General features: G+C 33.9%; 1 protein-coding gene across 1 annotated transcript; it reads left to right on the top strand.

Moving 5' to 3' along the window:
• The first annotated feature begins 12,935 nt into the window (after positions 1-12,935).
• Positions 12,936-20,466, top strand: LOC107186161 (endocuticle structural glycoprotein SgAbd-8-like). The gene is made up of 2 exons (XM_015573974.1): positions 12,936-12,972; positions 19,704-20,466. Exons 1-2 carry the CDS (start codon positions 12,958-12,960, stop codon positions 20,082-20,084), a joined length of 396 nt encoding a protein of 131 aa, XP_015429460.1. The 5' UTR covers positions 12,936-12,957; the 3' UTR covers positions 20,085-20,466.
• The last annotated feature ends 1,537 nt before the right edge of the window (positions 20,467-22,003 follow it).

Raw genomic sequence — 22,003 nt, 5'->3', positions numbered from 1 at the left:
CAAGTCTTTTGTATGCACTGCACATGTTACGTAATGCAGCTAATTAAAAGCCCAAACATATGGCGCTGACTTTCTCCTATATTTGCCATACCACTGTCTGACATCTTGCGAACAGGTGACTATTTGCTCTGTATCGTAACGTGTCGATCACCGACATAAGTAAGGGGGCAAGGCTGAATTATAACGTTCGTAATTTGCCTTTATCAAAATTTGTCTCTGACCAAACGACAGACCTATGTATTTTATGCGTTTAATAGCATACTTAGTTGTTTAAAATTCGGTATTGCAACAAAATTCGATGAAGCTTAAAATTGTTATTTATTATCGACACAATTTTGATGACCGCTTTTTTTCGAGAGTAAGCTGACATTTTGGCGGATGAAGAGCAAAAAAAAATTGTATAAAGTATTAAACGATGCCTGGCCATTTTTATGGAACACGACTTTAAACATTAAAATTCATAACAATCTCGTATGGTATCGATTATTCGTGCCAGCGAAAGATTATGACATCACGAATAAAAATATTTTATAAACTTTTTACCGAGGGATCGACAGTTTCGTTTAAAAAAAAAAAGAATGAAATATTTGTTCGAACCGACTTTAGGAAATGTATATTATACTAACCCTCATTATTAGTGCCTACGTTATACAATGGCCGACACTTTTATACAGTTTTAAAAACGTTTTTTGATGAATTCTTATAATTATTCCATACCAATGAAAAATCTGTGTTTGGTAGCATTTTTGGATTATTTAAAGAAAGCGTATACATTAGATTTAAAAAATAAATATAACACTTAAAAAAAAAATGTAATTCAACAGAAACAAACTGTGAAATTTGTATAAAGGCATTCGCTTTTTACATAAGTAAAGTTGAAATTAACAATTTTTTGTCACTATTTCTATATTAATATTTAGTGTATCTTACATTTTTTTGAATGAAAATACAAAAACAGATACGATGGAGTAATAAAATTGATGGTGTTTTGAAAATATTTGAGAAAATAAAGATGACTTTAAAGAAATTTCGGCTAGTATATTTTCAAGATACCACCAACTTTATTGCTCCATCGTTATTGTCATTAAAATAATTATTAATATATAAATAGTGAAAAACAATTGTTAATTTCAACTTGACTTGTGTCAAAAGCGTATGACTATAGAAATTTCCCAGTTTGTGTCTGTTGAATTATATTTTGTTTTTTTTTAAATAAATGTTATATTTATTTTTTGAGATCGATGTGTACGCTTTCTTTAATTAATCCCAAAGTTCTATTCATTAAGAAACATGGTGATTTAAATAGAAATTTCGGTCAGTGTAGTGTATTTTTAGCCGCGAACACAAAACATTTCGAATGACGAAGATACTAACTTCGAACCAATTAGAAATAAATGATATTTATATACAGAATAATAAGCCTTAAAATACAGAAATAACAATACGGAATCAAAATTTCAATCCATTTTTCTGTACGTTCATTATATATCGCGTGGCATTTCTAATGAAACACATGCAAAATAAAAATTGTTATAACATATACGAGTTTCCCTCTCATATATTTCGTTCGACTAGTGCACTCGAGATTTACACGGTTTTTTTGCCTCGTAAAAAAGAACCACGTGCCACGTATACTCCTCGTAAATCTAGAGACAGGTGTTTCGTTTGCATTTTCACGAAAGTACTGTATAATTTTCAGCTTCAGGTTTGTCTCCAAAACAAGAGTACAAAGCATCAATGGATGCTTACTTTGAATGGTATATTATTGCTTTTTCCTGTTAACATACAAAGTATTTATTGTTAATATATAAAGTGAAAATAATAATAAAAAACGGTTTATCTTATGTATACAGAGTAAGTTATTTGAATCGATCTCCACGAATATCTTCGAAATCATGAATGATATTGAAAATTGTTTCAGATTAAAAGTTGAATGATTTCGAGGGGAAAATAATTTGGTGCAAATAATCTTTTATAGGTAGGCGTGTAGAGGACATATCAAGGTCAAACTTGTTCCTTTAAATGGAATTATATATTTCTTAATGCATCAGTCGACGCAGTTCGTCATTCCCTGCAAAAGAAGTATTAAACTATATATGTATGCTAAAAAAACTATTAATTTCGGAGATATTTTAATTTCAATATTGCGAAATAGCACTAGTAATACAATTTGTTAGGCAATGACAGGCCCATTCATACTTATGGTTGCAGCTCATGACAAGTGTATCAATCAGTCTAAAATTTTCAGGGTACTAAGCACTTATACTAACAAATTATACTTCTAACAACTTATACTAACAAATTACTTCAAATTAATTCTTTTCTAGACCTATCAAACATTTTTAGGATATTTAATTCGAAATTTGTTGACATGCTATTTATACAAGCACACAATGTTAGATGTCATGCGTACCGGCTATACCAAAATTGGGTATCACTTCGCAATATTGAGATAAAAATATCTCCAAAACTAATGGCATCTTCTTATAAATAGTTTATAGGGTAAAGGTGTCTAAAACGATCCCCTTAAGGCAGCGCTGGGCAGCGTAGGGGCATCTCACGCGCCTGTTTCCCCTTCCAACCATTCTTTCGCATCGTGTGCCTTCGTAGAAACAAAGAAGCACAAATTCTTGTCTCTGTCACTCCATGGTAACGGTGGACGATGGTGGGGACAAATTTTAGCTTCCGGGAGCCAACTTTACCCACCGCTGCCTTAAGGCGTAATTTATATAAAAATTATATAAGGCGTAATTATACAAATGCTCATATAATTTATACAAGGCGTAATTTATACAAAGGCTCATTATTTAAATAAAAGTAAAGGAGTTTTTGTAAGTTAGACTATCTATATTATCATTGGCTTAAATAAAGTTTAGCCACCTGATTAATTATATGTATTTCTTATTCACATTTCTTTGAAGACATATTTAAGGATCATTTTGTAATGTATGTCTATAAAATGATCCCCGGGGATCGTTTTATACCTACTGATAGTAAATACGACGAACATTAAAAAGCATTTCATTTATTAAATTTTATTTAAATAAAAACAGCTTTGACGCGTTGTTTTTCTTTCATAATGACGGGACATTGTTGTAACTGAAACAAACAACAATAATATAGCATATGGGTAAAATGATTCCTGGGATCATTTTATCCTACGAGAGAGATCATATGACCCCAAACACCCAACTCACATTCAGTGGTTAAATATAACATCAACTTATTACATGCGGTAACGAAACATTAATTAACTTATTATTGAATCGTGGTTAAATCCACGCAAGAAGCAGCTGTCACATCTCGGTATCATCAATGGTTTCGAAGATATTGGGGGGCGAGTGGGCAATTTAACCCTTTAAAAGGCTTGAATTACGTTATCTTTATTTTTTTACCGCAATTTTTATTTCACATACCTAAAAACTCTTCAAATATGTTTTTGCTTCTAATTTTTATAGTTTTTGTATTCTCTTTATTCAAGTAGCTAAATATGGTGGCTCTGAATGCTGGTACCATTTTATAGCATCTAAGTGGACTTGAACGAAATGGTAACTCCTTATAAGTATTAGCCATCTTCTAAGCGTATCGGTTCATGGCAGCATTTCATTACAATATAAGAGGTAATACAAAGCACAAGTCAGAAAATAAAGGGTTGCTCACCTCATATGTCGGTAATATCGCAATAAAAGTGTCGGAATAAAGTAACATATCCCGTATTTAAAGGTACGGCCGATCTATCGCTCCATGGAACTTCGAGAAAATTGTTCGTAGATATCGATGACGTGCCCCAGCGAATCATGCACGGTCGCGACTGTTGCCTTTAACAAGGAACTTGACATTCCTAAGGAAACGAGAATTTATTATCGTTTCTCGCCGTATTCCTCGCGCATTTTCCGTAAAAGAAGCGGAGTAACGTGTCTTCCAGCAGATAATTCATTGCTCCACGAACGATTTAACCGGATGATTTATTAGTTGCTTCGTTTAAAGTCAAGCCCGGTGATTGTACACGCGGCGGATGAAAGCTCCTCTCCTAAGAAGCGAAGAGACATGATTAATGCGATCGGACATGATTCCCATGCTATTTCTTTTTTTGAACGGTACATACATTTGCGTTGTTACAATACACTTCCTTGTTTTTCTGATTGTTCGCTTCAAACCCGCTAAGAAGTCAATCGTCGAGGTTTCGACATCTCTGGCACGTTTTCGAAGTTACGCCTTTTATTACTGCGGTTATTAATCGAACGTATTTTGTAAATGTCACAACGATTACGATGCACGTAGTCCATTTGACGTTTCTTACAGGGTAGACCCATAAGCGAGTTAGCTACAGGAGGCACTACAGACACTGTAATAAGAGTCTGGACACGAGCCCATTAGCCGTTATTTCTTTGCAAAATCCTACGAGAGAGAAAGAAATATATACTATTTCATTCTTAGCTATAGAAACGGTTATAATGGTATTTTACTTGGCGTGGCTTGATATGGTTTTGTACAGCTTAGTGTGGCGGGGTTAAGTGTGTAGAAATACGTACAGTACCGGACAAAAGTATTCGTACGCCCTTTCGAACGGAACAACTTTTATCAAATTGGTCCAAATGACTTGAGTTCTTTTGTGAAATTAGCGACATTAGTTTACTAAATGATGTGTATAAAAGAAATTGAAAAATTTGCAATTGGTCGGAATCGCGATGAAATAGTGAAGGTTGTTTCTTACAACTTTTTAATCTGAGGCTATAATGAAAATTTAATAAATATAATAAGATTTATGTTACTTATATGCATGTTGAAAATTTCATCAAAATCGGTTATCGTTGCTACGAGATAGAAATAATTAAAAATGTTGAAAATCACATTTTTTCCCAACTGTCAACCTACAACTGTAGTAAAAGCCAACTTCAATTAAAATATAAATTTAAAATTGCTGTTGTTCATATTTTTCATAATTTGTTATTATAGAAAGTGGTAGTAGTTCATTTGTAGCTGAAAAAATCTTTCATTTTCTGTAACAATCTTATTAATTATTATCACATAATAAAATGTAGCAATTTTCTAGTTTTAAAAACATTACCCGAATCTATTAACGTTTGCTGATATTTTGTAGTCGATTCAAACAAAAACCCTTAAATATCTGAATGTATGAATAAATGGACTCATACTACTTTCTAAAACACTGGCTCATATAAAATCACAATTTGTGACTATACATAATTACTATCCAATTTTGCATTTTAAGATAAATAAATATTATAACAAATTAGAATTACATGACAAAAACTTGTTTTCACAAACTTTCAAACATTTACTTTTTTAAAATTGTGTTACAATTAAGATTACTATAATTAATAGATTTAAAAATCAGCGGGAATAGCAAAGTTATGGCGAACCAATCAAAAGTGGCTGCCTCGAGCTAGACTCTTATTGTAGTGTCTCTAGGAGGCACGAATCATTCGATTAGATAGGTATCGCGTATACATATACTAAAATGGTTTATGTTGCAAGAAGTTTTTTCTGGTTTGCTTAAACCAGTCGTCGTTAACGTGAGATTTTATAATAATAATCAATATACGATCGATTACTGAATGAATAACCAGCTAACATTCCAATCGGGCAACTTTGATCGGTGATTAAAACAGACACGCGTCTACAAACTTGATTCAAGGTAATAACCATGCGACGAGTATGTATAAAATAGGATGGATAGATGGGTAGAAAGTTGACGGATGACACGTTCACTGTTGCCGAGGAAGTACAAGAGTGGAGAGCATGATATGATCTTAAAGATTAACGTATAGTGACTCGATTCTTATCAAAAATGACCTACTTCAGCTCATAAATATTAGGACAATTATTGCATATACAGTCCCCGGTCAAAACATTAGGGCCATCCATAACTTTCCAAATTTTTCGCGTTAATCGTAGAATTAAAAGGCCACAACATAATTTAATAATAATTCTTCTTAACTACAAAAGTACGTACATACACATTACAGACATATTAATAATTTATATATTATTGTATGTAATGTCTTATTATTTTTTACTTTTGCGAGTTTATTTTCCAAGGGATCTGAAGTCTGGAGTTTACTCAAAACCTTTGTATAAGTACGCAGCACTTGTCACCACAATAGATGGTTTAAAAAAAATTGAGGACATTTCGCAAAATCATTCCAAAATAATGGATACGATAAAACAATGCATAAGGAGAATTGAAAGGGTGCATGCTGTAATAAAAGCAAAGAGGAGAAATACAAGTTATTAATATGTAGGTATTATGTATGGAGTATATATGTACGTACTTTAGTAGTTAATAAAAATTATTATTCAAATACGTCCTGGTCCTTTAATTAGACGATTACTAGGAAAAATTTGGAAAATTATGGGTTGCCCTAATTTTTTGGCTAGAGATTGTACATGATGAAACAAAAACAGGGTTCATAACTTCTGCGGTAGATAGAATTTGCCAAATGGTGGAAGAAGCCCTAATAAACAGGGGTCGAAAAATTAATATTTTCGAATTTATAAACAATTCTTTGTTTCGGTTAAAGCGACTGACTTTCTTTCTTTGAGGGTTAACGTACCGTATAGAAACAATGGATTACCTTATTATTCCTTCTTCTCCCAGTTAAAGCAGATTTCTTATCATTTTTATTTGTTTTCTCACAATTGTCCTTATTGTTTCCATACGGATACGATTACTTCCGAGGCGAAAAAGTCACTCGCTTCAACCGAAACCAAGAATTGATTATAACTTCGAAAATATTAATTTTTCGACCCATGTTTAATAATACTTACATTCATAATTTGGCAAGTACTATCTACCCCAGAAGTTATGAAACCTTTTTCTGTTTCATCGTGTATAGTAAATATTATAAGGCATTACGAAGTTGCTAAAAGTTTGAAATAAATACTGTTCAGATGATATTGAAGCTCAATATACAACGCTTATGCTACCATAAAGTTAAAACAAATGGTCTAAAATGTAGACATTTGACAAAATAATTTTCTTCATATCGGCTAAGTGTCCTATTTATGATGGTAGTGTATGTTAACGCAGCTACAGTGTAATAGCAATATTAAATAAATTGAATAAGCTCTTTCTGCACTTCTGTATAGATTAAAATTGTTCTGACATCTCAATTTTATTCTCACTTCTCAACCACATTTGCTTACAAATCTGTTTTACGGAAGGCAGGTCGTATTTATTGAACAAAATGTCTCACCAAATTCCGAATCATACTTGAAAATTAAGAAAAATTTATCACAGAAGAATGATAGAACGGAAGTTAATGGGAATACATAAACAAGAATTGCATACAAATTTTTTCAGAATTGCCGTTTCGAAAATATGTAAACGAATATGTGAGTCACTGAATGCACGATAGTGAATTTACGTGTGAATGAAACTACAAAGAAATACATGTAGTGAAATTTTTGCAGCCCCCTCTGCTTGCCACTTAAACGGTAAATTTCATAAATTTCAACCTCGTCGAAACTGAATGTTTCGAATTTCCTTCAATAGATTGTAATAAAATTTTATTGTACGTTAATAAAATATGTCCCAAAGGTAAAGTAGGAAGAAATGTACCAATGAATTCTTACGTACAGTAATTTCGACTGTAGAACGCTGATATTCGAGTCTTTCATGTACATATATAAAGTACAACGTGTTTCGTAGATATATTGAACCCTTAAAAATTAAATGACATACAATTCCTTTGGTCAGAAACCTTGGAAAAGAAGTGAGTTTTTCATGTAACGGACACTAAATTCAACTGTAAAAATACTGTTCCAACGGTGTTTCATTAATAATGGGTTGTTCGGAAAGTAGCGTTTTTAAGGGCAGAGTTACAATCTATATTTTTCAATTGATATCATACTCTTATGGCATACAAGTTCATGCATACATAGAAACTGCACATATAGTTTATAGTGAAATAAATTTTGCTTCCAACTGTTCCTTTGTAATAATATAAAGGGAGTAATGTCAAAAAAAGTTTGTTAAATCTCGTATGGTTTAAAAATCTACTTCAGTTAAGTTTAAGAAAACAACATCCTCAAAAATTGAAAAAATAACCACAAGACGTTCAGAAATTTTTCAAACAATCAGACATTACCGATTACAATGAATTTAATTGAAAAAAAAAGGTTAGTTACAGTTTTGCATTCAATTTTGTTAAAGTGATTTGTTAAAAATACAAATTTTTATTAGAAAATCATTTTTCGAATGGTTTGTCGTCTTTAATATTTTTCACCAGTACGCGCACTCAATGCACAGTAATTACTAGACTGCGGATTTTATGCATTTATAGCTCATAGGGCTCTGTGAAATACAATAAAAAACAGAACTTTCTTCAGAGGAAAAATAAATTTCTTAAAATAAGATACTTCAGAGGAAAAATAAATTTCTAGATTTGCTCCTGTCTTAATAAATTACTTTAGAAAATGTTATTTTGCATAAAAGTCCGCAGTCTAGTAATTACTAACGCGGAACCCCATTGTAATTAGCGACCGTTCGCAGCCAATTTAACTGTCTTACAGTTAAAAAGAAAATTAGCAACAAAGTAAACAGTCGGTACTTTTTTTACGGAGCATTGCGTGTATCGTGTAATTGCACGTTACTAAATGAAAGGTTGCCTTCGAGTCATCGACTGACGCTTCCCCGCGTCCTGCTTGCCGACTATTCATGATATTTAAAATTAGCTGCCGGTATCTCTTGACATCGAATCCGGGTACAAGGAAAATTTAGATAGTCGTTAATTCCGCGACAGATTATCTCTCTGGGTGGACGTTAATAACGACGTTTAAGTAATCGAACAATTGAAATCATTATCCACGAACTGGCAGTGTGTAAACACACTACTTGTAAGAATTCAATTTCGCAATGGTACGTTAGTAATTAAGTAACATGTTATCTGTTGAAAACATTTTAACCTTTCGATGAACTAGGGATTCATTGGTTCTGCGTGAAACTATTAAATACTGAATCATGAATTTATAAAATGTTTCTTTTCGTAGTATATTATTCGATATACTAGCTGTATTAATAAAATTCAAATTTTCTTTTGAAATTTGGAAAAATTCTTGAAAATATTTATTCTAGGTGACATGCTTGGAAAAAATTTATTCATACTTCGACTGTGTGTGTCGTTTGTATTGTAGAGGAAAACCAAGTCGGCTGATCCAGGTACAATAGACTCACGTTAAAGTAGCGCACGTTAAGCTATCGGTGGCCTTCTGCAATTATAGTTCTGATCAATTTGGTTGATCGACCGATCTGCCACGAGATCCTGCTTGCCCATTGGCTCACGTTAATGTACCGTTTCCAGGAAAAACCTACCTCGAGGGCCCCAGCAGCGCTACTTTAACGTGAGTCCACTGTATGTACGGACCGTTAAATGAGCCGTTCATTTGCCAAAATAATAAACTCCGGAAAATTTAGATGTTAAATTTTGTTTTAAATATAAAACGTTGAACACCCATTAGCTGTTTTGGCACTAAAATTGGAAGAAATTCAAAATTATGGAGTTAATAATTTTTGACCTGTGATAGTGAATAGCTCAAATATGAGATCAAGAAGTTTGTAACTCGTTGGCAATAGCGTGTCAATTTAAATGTATCTTATTACAATCAAAAGTCGTCTTTTCAAGGTAAGATATAATTATTCGAATTGCGTAGTTCAAAAGAAATATTTATTATGCAATCATCTAATACTTGCTTGTTAAATAGTAATTCTTAAGGTGTTACGTACTTTTGAGCTAGTAAATAAGAGGGGAAATAAAAAAATTTTGTTGTACATGCAGAATTATTGTTTATTAAAAATATCTATTAACAGAAGAAAATGGCTGCCATTTAAAAGCGTTTTACTCGAAAAACAGTTTTAAAATTAGTACCAGAAATATCTAAAAGACTACTGAACCAATTTGGATCAAACTTTGTGGTAATATTCTTAGCACTAAAATATAGTACTTGACGGAGTGAATTTTTGAATGGTGTACTTCTTCTTTTTTTAGTAACAATAGAAATTAAAAATTTCTGTCAGAAACGACAAGTTTAAGTTCAAACAGCCGCCATTTTGTAAAATATTGATTTTTTTTAAATCGGCTTCGATAAGTACTTATTTCTTTTTTCTACTTTAATATAAAATTAAAAAAATTTGTTTCAAATAAAAGCCCACAGGGATATATCTGGTACCGCAGATGCTGTTTTGATAAAACGGGTTATAATAAATGGCAGCCATTTTTATCTTTTGATAAATATATAGTTTAATTCTTCGGAAATTACTAAGGAAATACATATAATAAGATGTATATGTTGAATTTTTTATAATTTTCTATTTTACTTAACAGCTCAAATGTATATAACCTCTTAAATAATAATAATGAAAACATGAAAACTCTTGCGATTCGCTTCTAACATTAGAAAACGGAACACGAAGATTTAGGTATTCCGTCTGCAGTATATTAAGAAGCATAAAACAAAAGGCCAATAAAGTTATAGGCATAAAAGGAAAGTAATGTTCATAATGAAAATTCCCCAAGAAAAATATCCAATAGGAAAGCTCTTATGGTTAACAGACAAAATACAGGGTGTCTCAGGTCGGGTAGTATAAGATAAAATAAGGCGGAAAAGAACAATAAATTCTTGTCATACCAGGCTTCTTTTTCGAAAAACACCATTTGGAAATTCCATCGAATACGCCTGCATTCGCAGTGGCAATAAGTAGAAACGGAATGTGATGAACAGACACGTTAGCAGGTCTTATTCAATTACACACGTGTCCAGTAGATTTTCAAAGTCGATTATCTCGGAAACAAAGCATCACAGGAAAAAAATTTTATTCCATATTTTCAATTTGTCTTTGCATGTAGAATAACCTCCTTCCCGGTTGTACTACCTGACCTCAAACACCCTGTGTGTGGTGACGTAACTATTATTATTTGTAATTGGTTCCGAAAGCCGCGATGTTTGAAACGTTTCTGCGAACATTATCATTGTGCTCATTACAATGTTCCTAAAGTTATACAAATTACTCGTTCCATATTAAAATGATCAATTTAATTCATCTGCTCTGCATACACTGTGTGATATAACTATACAACTACCCTGAAAGTTTAAATCCTTATATGTTGTGGTTAAAATAAAAACAAACTACTTTTTTTGTAAGGAATATAATCTATTTTTTTCTGGAGAAACATTATTTTTCAACACGATTTCAGACATGGCATACTTGGTTCGTTTTTATTTCAACCACAATATATAAGAATTGAATATTTTGTGGTGGTTTTATAGTTATGCCATGCAGTGTATATTATGCAATATAAATTTAATAAAGTTGACTGTTATGTGTCGCAAAAATAATTGTTTTTCACTCACGCGTGTAAATAACGTCGGCTGATAATGTAATATCTTCCGGTACGATTCAATTTAGTATCGTCTGGTGATTCAGCAAATGTGCGCACGGGATATAAATAATAAAAATCTGCGAAACTGTAGGAGGCAATTTCATAAGTATATACATATAAGTAAATACCAATGGATTGGGAATGAAATGCTCGTCAATTTCTATCATTATGTAAACTCGTAGTTATTCTCTATTCAAATCTATTCCTATACTTCTCTAGATATTTCGTACTCAAGTTCATATTGTTATAGGTCAGTAAGGTGGTCTTGACCTCAACTATTACGTCATTATAATAAAAATATGTGGTCCCATTTATAAAGACATCCATGACCTTGAAATTTCCAAAAATATAACTTTGAAAAATTTGGTTTGCTAATTACAATATTCGGCCCTACCAATCAAATAATATGTTCCTCTCACATTTTTTTCTATCATGAAAAAAAGTGAGATATTTAAGGTGCTCACGTTAGGTGGGACACTGTGTATGGGTCCTATCCTGACAAGGTTCAGTCACCATTGACAAAGAACACAGAAAATTCGTGGTGGCTTATTTCCATCATGAAATGCAGTATATTTAGAGCAGAGTTGGGCAGAATTTTATTCGAATAATACACAGTGAAAAGCAGCAGTATCTAAAGGTGACATTCTGAGCTTTAAACAGTTAATGAGATTAAATAATTGTTTGACAAATGTCGATTCATTCATAAAGAAGTATTATTTTATTATAAAAATTGAATTTTCCACGTATAAACAATAAAAAATAACGAAATACTTTTTTTTCTCTTTTATTCGTTATTCGAAACTGTTTATCTAGATAATGAGTTTGCCCATCTCTGAATTAGAGGCAACTTGTAACGATGCATAGTACTTTGGTATGTCTGTCGTCAAAAAAAAATCCATCTCAAGAGTGTCAGAGAAAGTCCGATCGTTTCCTATTTTCGTCCAGCGAGATTCGCATAAATGGACCACCCTGGTGACGTACTGCTCCCCAGACTACACTTCAGCGGTCATTGTTTTTTTCTCGCGAAGGGCCCCGGCACGCGTTGCGGCGTCGTTAAAGAAATTATGACAATTGAGTAAGCATCCTATAACGGGGACCCGATGACATTTAGCGCAATGTGACATGCTGATCCCCGGGAAGGTAGTCTCTCTCTGGGTGATGTACAGTGTGTTGTTGTCCCCGTACGTTTTCACCAACACATACAGGCATACATATGTATATAGGCACCGTGTGCACGGATCCTACCGTGTTAAATGAGGATCCGTGTAACCCCTCTTTAAGCTCCCTCCGCCTCTCTACGTATGTGTCACTGTACCGTACCATTGTCCCTCTCTGTCCCACGGCCTTTCAAACGCCACTATTTCTCTCTTCATCTCACGGTTCTCTCCCCCCGGGGCCCGCTCTGGTCTCTCTGGTGTCCCATACGCGAGTCCCTCTTAGGTGGCTATCGGTTACTTAGGCAAACGATCGTATTGGTGATGCCTCCAGGGGTATATATACGACGAGCGCTGCGGGGCTTGATAAACACTTGCCCATCAGCGATTACTGCTGCAGCATGTACACGTCACTGGTAAGCGCAATTAAAACGAGCGAGACGCGATTTTGTAGAAAAAAAAAAGAAACAAAAAAAAAAAAAGGAACGGAAAAGTACCGAACGGGGTGAAAGACTCGTGGGGTTACGGAAGTCTGGAACGTTAACTGGGAACCGTCTTCAGTGAGCTACCGCGATTTGGAGGATCGTCTAAGTGCCGGGAATATCCGCGACCATAATACCTACACATACACGGTTTCTGTGCGTGATTTGTATCGGGGGAATCGTGTGACAACGCCGTTTTACCTGTGACTTTTTTCTCTTCCGTATATATTTTATTATTATTTTTTTCTTCTCTTTCGTCTGTTCGGTACGTACGGTTCGACGATCTCCGGGGTGGTTGATCGAGAGGAATCGCGTCGAGGTAAGTAGGGTGAATACGACACGATGGAGGGAGGTTCCCGCAGACCTTGAGGGGTACCGTGGGGTGTCTCGATAATGGGAGCAAGGTGTATCTGTGGAAACAGTCCACCTGAAAATATTTCTATAACGTGTATGGTATTACTGCATTCCATATATTTCGACGATTATTAGAGTTCGATGGTGTTAGCCACGGCTTAATTGGCTCTGTTTGCTAAATATCCGTTACGTTTCGTATAATTACCGCGAATAAAGGTAACGATTGACCGTACATCTGTTGTATTCCATGGATATTCGTGGAACGTTTAAAATTTATTTATAAGAGTCTATTAATTAGTGGAATTTGTCGAACATGAAATTTCGGAAATTTCTGCTTCAATGTCCGTTTTTGCCATAGTGATTAATTCCACAGACCTTGCATTATTGAAATATTTTAAATATAAAAAGTTATGCACCAATCAACTGCTTTGGCACAGAAATTTAATGAAATTTGAAAAAATGGAGTTACTCGATTTGACCTGTGAATGGAAATATGAGATCAAGATTCAAAATGTATCTTATTGCAATCAAAAGTCTGCTTTTCAAGATATACCATAATTGTTTGAATTTGATACTTCAAAAGAGATATTTATTATGCAAGAATCTAATACGTGCCTTTTAAATAGTTGTTCTTAAACGATTATAATGAAAACATGAAAATTCTTGCGATTCGTTTCTAGTATTAGAATACAGAACACGAAGATTCTGATATTCCAACTGCAGTATATTAAAAGGCATAAAAAAAAATTGTAAACTAACCGGTGAATGATCGAACTATTGAATTTATGTACGTTTCAAATTAATACTTGAATATGTTTATTTAGAACAACAAAACAGCTGTTGAAATTGCAATAACATTTATTCTTCTTGAAAATTCTATAAAAATAATTACTTATTTTTATCATAATTTGTAAAAAATTATTTACCAAGTGTAAATTGTGTAAAAGCCATACATGTCTGAAATATTTATAATAAGAATTGTATAAAATTCTAATTATAATTAAAAGTGTAACCTCTATTTACAAACATCTAATCCTTTTAATTTTATACCTAATTTACATTTCTGTGCCTAATTGCCATTCACATTTATGCATTCAATTACTGCTTGGTTTACTATAAAAAGAATTAAAGACATAAAAGAGTAATGTACATGATGAAAATTCAACAAAAAATATTCAAATTTCCGTTTGTTGATTTCCATGGATATCCGTAGATCGTTTAAAATGTCGATGCTCGCAATCGTTATTTACGACGTTTATTAATTAGAGGAACTTGTCGATCGTGGGATCGAACGTGAAATTTTTGATCCAATGTCCGTTTCGGTCAGACTGGATCCATTACGTCTGACCTAATATCAGTCGCGCTACCAGTCGACATGGCCGACTCTGAAACGATATCGGCTACTGGCGGCGAGTTCCCGCGTCCGTTTTCGGCGAGAAGGACGAGCACGGAACGAGCCTTCGCGATCGATTCCTGTAATTGATGCGTGGTCTGACGAGCCGTGTAAATCGCACCCTGCAGACGCCCGTGATTACGCTGGGAATCGATCTTCCGCGACGTAATTTATAGACAAGGTTCAAACACAATAACGTAAACAACGAACGAAGAAGCGAGAGCCAGAGGCGAGAAACGCTCGTGGTCGGTTTAATTCGCGATTACGTATTCACGTGGAAATTCCATGTGTGTTTATTTAGGATGCGGCTTAGATCTAAAGACGAACGTGTTTAAAAGATCCTTAGCTAGAGATAAACCGATACCGCCACGGTATCGATACTTTTACTCATAACTTGTATCGAAAAAAGTATCGATATCTATTTACAATTAGAAAAGAAGGCGCGGAGGTGTCCCCCTCTGATTTTGATAAAACTTTGTGTGTCTGTTAAGCAGTCAAAAATAAGGGATACGTATTTTTTTTATCGGCTGAGACGCGACTTTAAAGGGTGAAACCACCCCTTGAAGTTTCGAGCTGGACGTACTATCTCGAAAACCAGAGGAGATACATGAAAACATCTAATGGATGAGGTTTGCGGTTTTTTATGTAGAATAATATGGTGCTAACAAATTGTCCAAAATATAATTTGTTTATAGCAAGAAAATTTCGGATTGAAGCTTCGAGAGGTGGTTTCACCCCATAAAGTCGCGTATCAGTCGATAAAAAAAAAATACGTATTCCTTATTTTTGACTGCTTAACAAACATACGAAGTTTCATCAAAATTGGAGGGGGACACTTCCGTGCCTTCCCTTGTTAATATCGAAAAAAAGTATCGATATCTACTTGTATCAAAGGAAAATGAATACAAAATTCTGTTCTACTAATATGGTATATTTTAACCATAGTTGAACAGAATTTTATTCGAATAATGCACAGTGAAAAGTTGCAGTTAGGGATACACCGATACCGTCAAAGTATCGATACTTTAATCATATCTTGTATCGAAAAAAGAAAATGAATACAAAGTTCTTTTTTGTTAATATAGTATATTTTAACCAGAGTTGAGTAGAATTTTATTCGAATAATGCATAGTAAAAAACTGCAGAATCTAAATGCGTCATCCTGAACTTTAAACAGTTAATGAGATTAAATAATTGTTTGCCAAATGTCGACTTATTCAGGAAGAAGTATTATTTTGTTATAGAAATCGGAATTTCCAGGTTTAAATGATTTAAAATGACGAAGTATTTGTTTTATCCTTTATTCGTTGTTCGAAACTCTTTATCCAGATTATGATTTTTCCCATATCGGAGTTTAACGAAGATATATTTTATTAATAAATATCTATTAACGGAGACGTATTTTACTAATGGTCCACCTTTATATTCATTAGCTTTCATATCGATTAGTCGCTCCATTTGATATGAGTAATTTTTTTCCATATATATATACATCAACCGATAGTATCGATACTAAAAATACTCGGTATCGAAACGAAAGTGTAGATTATTTACTTGTACTTACTTGTATTTACTTAGATCGGGTCATTCTTATCCTTAGCGTTGGTAATAGTATATTTAAGTAGGACAACGACGAGGCAGAAAAAGGATACGCGGATTGTCTGTAAAAATAAGTGGAATTAAATTGAAATCGTAGAAATTGTCTTGTTAAAATGTAACTGTTTTAAATAAAATCACTTTATTCGAACCCGTGAAATTTTGAATAGGTTCACTGATTTTACAAACTCATGAATAATTCGTGTTCGCAGGGTAAACACGCCAATGAATGAACACTTAAGAGATTTTGTAACTATTAAAACCAATTTGTTACTATCTATACTTTTGTTTTAAATATATATATTTCTACATTATGAAACATTCGAATAATGCAATTAATTGAATTAAACAGAAAAATTCAGATATCACGAGTAAGTGAACATAATTAAATTAGTAAATGTACATTTTTAATCGATGCTGCAAAAATTATTTCAATATGAAAGGAATTGAAAAAATCAATACTGAATCATTTGCTTAATTTAATAACTTAATTCACTCGTTTTTGTACATAATGTTGGAATGTGTTGGATCGTATAATTTTGATCTGTTTTTATAGAATTGTTATAATCATTCGTGCTAAATTGTTTGTTAAAACAATATCGTTCACTATAATGGTGTCCTTTTATTACATCGAATAAATAAGCAGTAATTTCTAGTTTTGCAAAAAATTCAAATCTTCTATGGATACATAACAGACAAAATTACGTATTCGGTACACAAATACACAATTCTTGATCTTTTTCAAGTTTTTAAAAGAATAAGGAATAAGGGATGCATAATCTTCTGATAACATCTGTCATTAATTACTATATCCCGTCATTTTTATCGTGCAAGGGGGCGGAAAAATGTATCAAATTTAAACGGTATTGTTTGACACTTAAGTAAATAGTGGATTATTGTTTATATTACCACGATTGGACTTACAACACTTGATTCACCTGCTTCAATGTGATATCTAGAACATGTATTCGCCCTACTTATCCTGAGTAAATATACGCTATGATTTCATCTCTGAAAAAGAGTTACTTAAGAAATAGTCTTCCTTCGTCTTGTCGATATGTTCGTTCAGTTTTCCTACATAAGAACAGAATACTCAATTCAGTTTCTCTTCAGGTTCAAAGATCAAGGTATTCAAGATCATTGATGCACAAAAACCACTGCATCCGTTGCAGTTTCGAAGCACAATGGTCAGCGAAACCGCGCTTAACCTATTTGCATCCAGCAGCTAAACGTAGTTGACACTGTCTTAAACGTGACGATCGAGACAAATTACTGGAATTTCGCTAAGTGAACGATTTATTTTAATAATTAACTATTAATTAAAATATTTAGTTCAATACAATCTTCAGTTTAAACAAACCATTTGTGATTACTTTACAAAGTACACCCTCACACTGATACACGACATGATTCTAATTACTTTCTAAAGTACATCCTCCAATCAGCGATATATGCAGTTGTTGAATAGCTACTGAACTTTATCTGTCCCAGATATTCCGAACCGTGCTTTAAGTTTCAAGTCAAAGCAAATCTAACTGAACATTACAATGATTATCGCCGAATATTAATATCCTTGCAATATTATTATTATTCTTAGATTACAGATTATTCGGTTCGTTGGAAAACTTCTGCCGTTTCCTGTGCTTTTTATTTAACTTAATTCGTGATATATTTGTCGTCGTTATCTATGACCCTTTTCACGTTTCTAATAATTTACGAACTACTTTTGCATACAAGTTTTTATCTTAATATTAACGTGCCTCGAAAAAAAAGACAGATCTGTTAAATAGACCTAATGTCATTCTTTCTGAGATATTTAAAACCCTATAACGGAAATCAATTCCGTACATACTATACTCAATTATATTACCTAATCGTCGTTAATAACCACAAATACAGTATTAGCACTATAAATTATTTTCTGGAGAACCATAAAGCGTTACAAGAATTAATGCATTCGCTAACAGTGAATCATAAAAGTTGTGAAAAAGACGCGATCTCTATGAATCAACATTTTCTCCAGTCGAAACAAGTATCTTAATACTTATAGGCGAGAATGAATATGTTCTTGACGCAACATTAAATGCTTAAAAGAACAAGACTTTCCAGTTTAGGTATTATTACAGTAAATTCTTAACGTATTAACGCTTGCAAAGAGCTGCACGTTAAAAACTTTTGCGTTGCCACTACTACTAGGCAAGGTCTTCCTTAGAACCAGAAAATTGGGGACTAAGGAATAATTCAAAGCTCGTGTATCGATGAAACCACACTAATGTAGCAATAAAACTTCTTTATTCTTGCTTATTCTTTTATGAAAATTTCAGAAGAATATTTGTAAGATACTTCTAATTAAAATGATTCCAAACACGGTACAATCTGGATCATGTGTAATATATCAGAAGCAATAATGAGAGAAAAGGAGTTAATCTGAGATAAGTAAATATAATTCAAAAAAATATAATTCAAATATATTTTTCATTAACACATTGGTATCCGTTCTAACATATCTACGTCACGGGCAGAAATTATAGCCAAAGAGGCCAAAAATCGAGCGTCAACGTATTTTAAATTATAAGGGGCAGGAGACGGGTGGGATTTTTAAAAATACTTCTATGCGGTCCTGAGTTTCGACCACTTATCAAGAATCTACTGTACCTCCAAAGTCTCTATACTGCAATAGTGCTAACTAAACACTGCTCCCTTCATATCCCTCTCCAAAGTCTCTATACTGTAATAGTACTAACTAAACCCTTGATTCCACCATTTCTTATCTCAGAAGTTTGTATACTAAAACAGTACTAACTGAATCCTTGATTCCACCACATTCTACCTCCAAAGTCTGCATACTGAAACATTGCCAACTGAATACTTGCTCTCTCTACTTTCTACCTCAAAAATTTGTATACTGAAATAGTCCTAATTGAACACTAGCTTCCTCCACTTCATACCTCCACGGTCTCTATACAGAAATAGTCCTAACTGAACACTAGCTTCCTCCACTTCGTGACTCCAAAGTCTGACGCAGTACAAATATAGCACTGAAAGATTACACCTTCCAGGTGCAAACGGGGTGAAATCTGAAGCGTACGTGTGTGATCAGTAGACTGCGGATTTTTATGCAAAATGACACTTTTTAAACTAATTCTTGCAAACGACAATATATTATTGGGTTCAGAATAAAGTACAAAACACATTGCATCTGACGAAAGTTTTTTCTCTATTGTATTACACAAAACCTTATTGGGTATAAATGCATAAAATCCGCAGTCTAGTGATCATGGTTGGAATAGCAAAAACGTCTGATCTCCTTCGTAATCCGCAGGTAGCCGTGATCGCGTTGGCTAGCTGCGTGGCTGCCGCCCCAGCGGAGGATGTGGTACCCATCGTTAGCCAAAGCCAAGAGGGTCCAAACCCGGACGGTTCGTACAAATGGAGCTACGAGGCCGGGAACGGGATCAAGGCGCAAGAGGAAGGCAAAGTGGAGAACGCAGGCTCGGAGAACGAGGCGATGAACGCGCAGGGAAGCTTTAGCTACCCGAGCGACGACGGACAACAGATTTCACTCACGTACGTCGCGAATGCTGACGGTTTCCAGCCCCAGGGTGCCCATTTACCGACCACGCCAGAGATCCCACCGTTGATCAAGAAGGCGCTCGAATGGATAGCGGCGAATCCATCCAAGGAGGATCAGAATCAGGTGTAAACGACAGGACGGCCAGTCGTCAGTGATCTCACCGAATCTTTCTTTTCGTAACTCTGTTCTGCCCACGAATCACGATGAGTCTGCTCCGTCGTCGCTTCTCGTCGTGTCCCTCCCTTCGACCGGCTCTAACGATACCACGTGCACACTCTGGTTCAATCTGTTGTAAATATTTATTGTATACTTACGGAGATATATATGTATACGTTTCTATATATATATATATATGTTGTATCAATGTATCGTATATTATTTTATGTGTATTATGTATTAAGTCGCCCATGCAGACGCGAGCATGTACCTACTCTGCGGGCAACGACGTTATAGGTAATCGTTGTTGAATATATGTCACCGGTGCATACGCAATAAACGTTGCAATTCAAGAGAGAGAGAAAGAGGTATCGATTTTTTACTCCTACCTGACCGTACTAGTATTTTCGGGATATACAGGGTGTCATGTTACTGGTGGTACAACCGGATAGGTGGTGATTCTACGTGAAAAATAAGTCGAACAGATAGAATAACATTTTTTCTGTTGTGACTTCGTTCTCGAGCATGAGACTTTGAAAATTAATCTGAAACGCTGGTATTCGCCATTGTTAGTACAAATGGAATGAAATGAACAGACACGCTATCCAAGTCCTATTTAATTCCACGCGTATCCTGATGATTCACAAAGTCGATTTTCTCGAAAACGAAGTCTCAAATAGGAAAATGTTATTCTTTTTCATTTTTATTTAATTTTTTCAGTTTTTATGTATATTGAATGCGGAGTATGGGTTTCCATTTACGGTGACTGACCTTGGAAATTACGAGATTATTTATGAAGAATTTTGGTGTTTGCAATTGATACTGTTACGATTTGAGTTTGGATTACAGGTCAATGTGCGAGGAACAAATCATACACAAATCTAGCAAAGTTCCAAACATTCAATAAATCATAACATTTGATAATCCCAGCTCGTTTTCGAACAATCGTACTGAAGATTTCGGTTGAATTTTTAGTGCTTCACGCACTTTTGCGATGTCTTCTTCAAAGATTCCTATTTTCGGACGACCTGTTCGATTATTGTTGTCAATGTCTTCTCGACGCCTTACCAACACTTACACTTAATACTTTTTTTAGATTTAGAAACCTAATTGTTATTTCAAAAGAGTCTGTGAACGAATGTAGGATTCACTATATCTATAATTTGTAGAGTAAAGACCATTACCTATTGTTTACAAGTGCAGTAAATACAGATAATTCTGTGGAGAAAACACACTTCGTCAGTAAAAAGTTATAACCTTATTAGGTGTTTTTCACAGTAACAAAAGTTGAGTTAGGTTTAACCTAATTAAAAAGCATTACCAATTATAAGATTGACAAGTAATAGAACCATATATCTATAATTTCTGAAGTAAATACAGTTATTTGTTTCTTTAAAAATCTACCTCATGGTAATCAATGTTAACTCGACAAGAAGTTCTAAATAATGCCAGAAGTTAAATTAGTATGAAAGTCAATCGTAAATTCAATTTGGTGACGCGTACCGTGAATGTACGAAGTTAAAGTTATACGCTTTGAATATGTACATCTAGAATTGGAGCAGTAACGAGAAAATTTTTCAAATAAAAATTACTTAGTTCTCACGATATTTTCTCTTGCTTCAATAGTTCCACAAACGTTTAAAGTTTTTATTCGCCCATCCTATATAATATTAGCATCGAAAGACGCTTGTTTCCTTATTGCGTTCCTTAACTTCTTCAAGCGCAAATTTTTAACTGCAGAAAAACATTCGTTTTACGTAGTTAACTGTAATACTTACCGTTCCACAATAACAACCTTGCACAGTAAGATATATTTAATATATGAACTTTTAACAACTCCACGACATTTCTGTTGAATTGCTTTTAAAAATCGAGAAAATATTTCCCAACGG

This window comes from Dufourea novaeangliae, unplaced genomic scaffold, assembly GCF_001272555.1.
Source record: "Dufourea novaeangliae isolate 0120121106 unplaced genomic scaffold, ASM127255v1 scaffold76, whole genome shotgun sequence".
In the NCBI taxonomy this organism is placed as follows: Eukaryota; Metazoa; Arthropoda; class Insecta; order Hymenoptera; family Halictidae; genus Dufourea; species Dufourea novaeangliae.
This window is presented reverse-complemented; position numbering and strand designations above follow the sequence as displayed.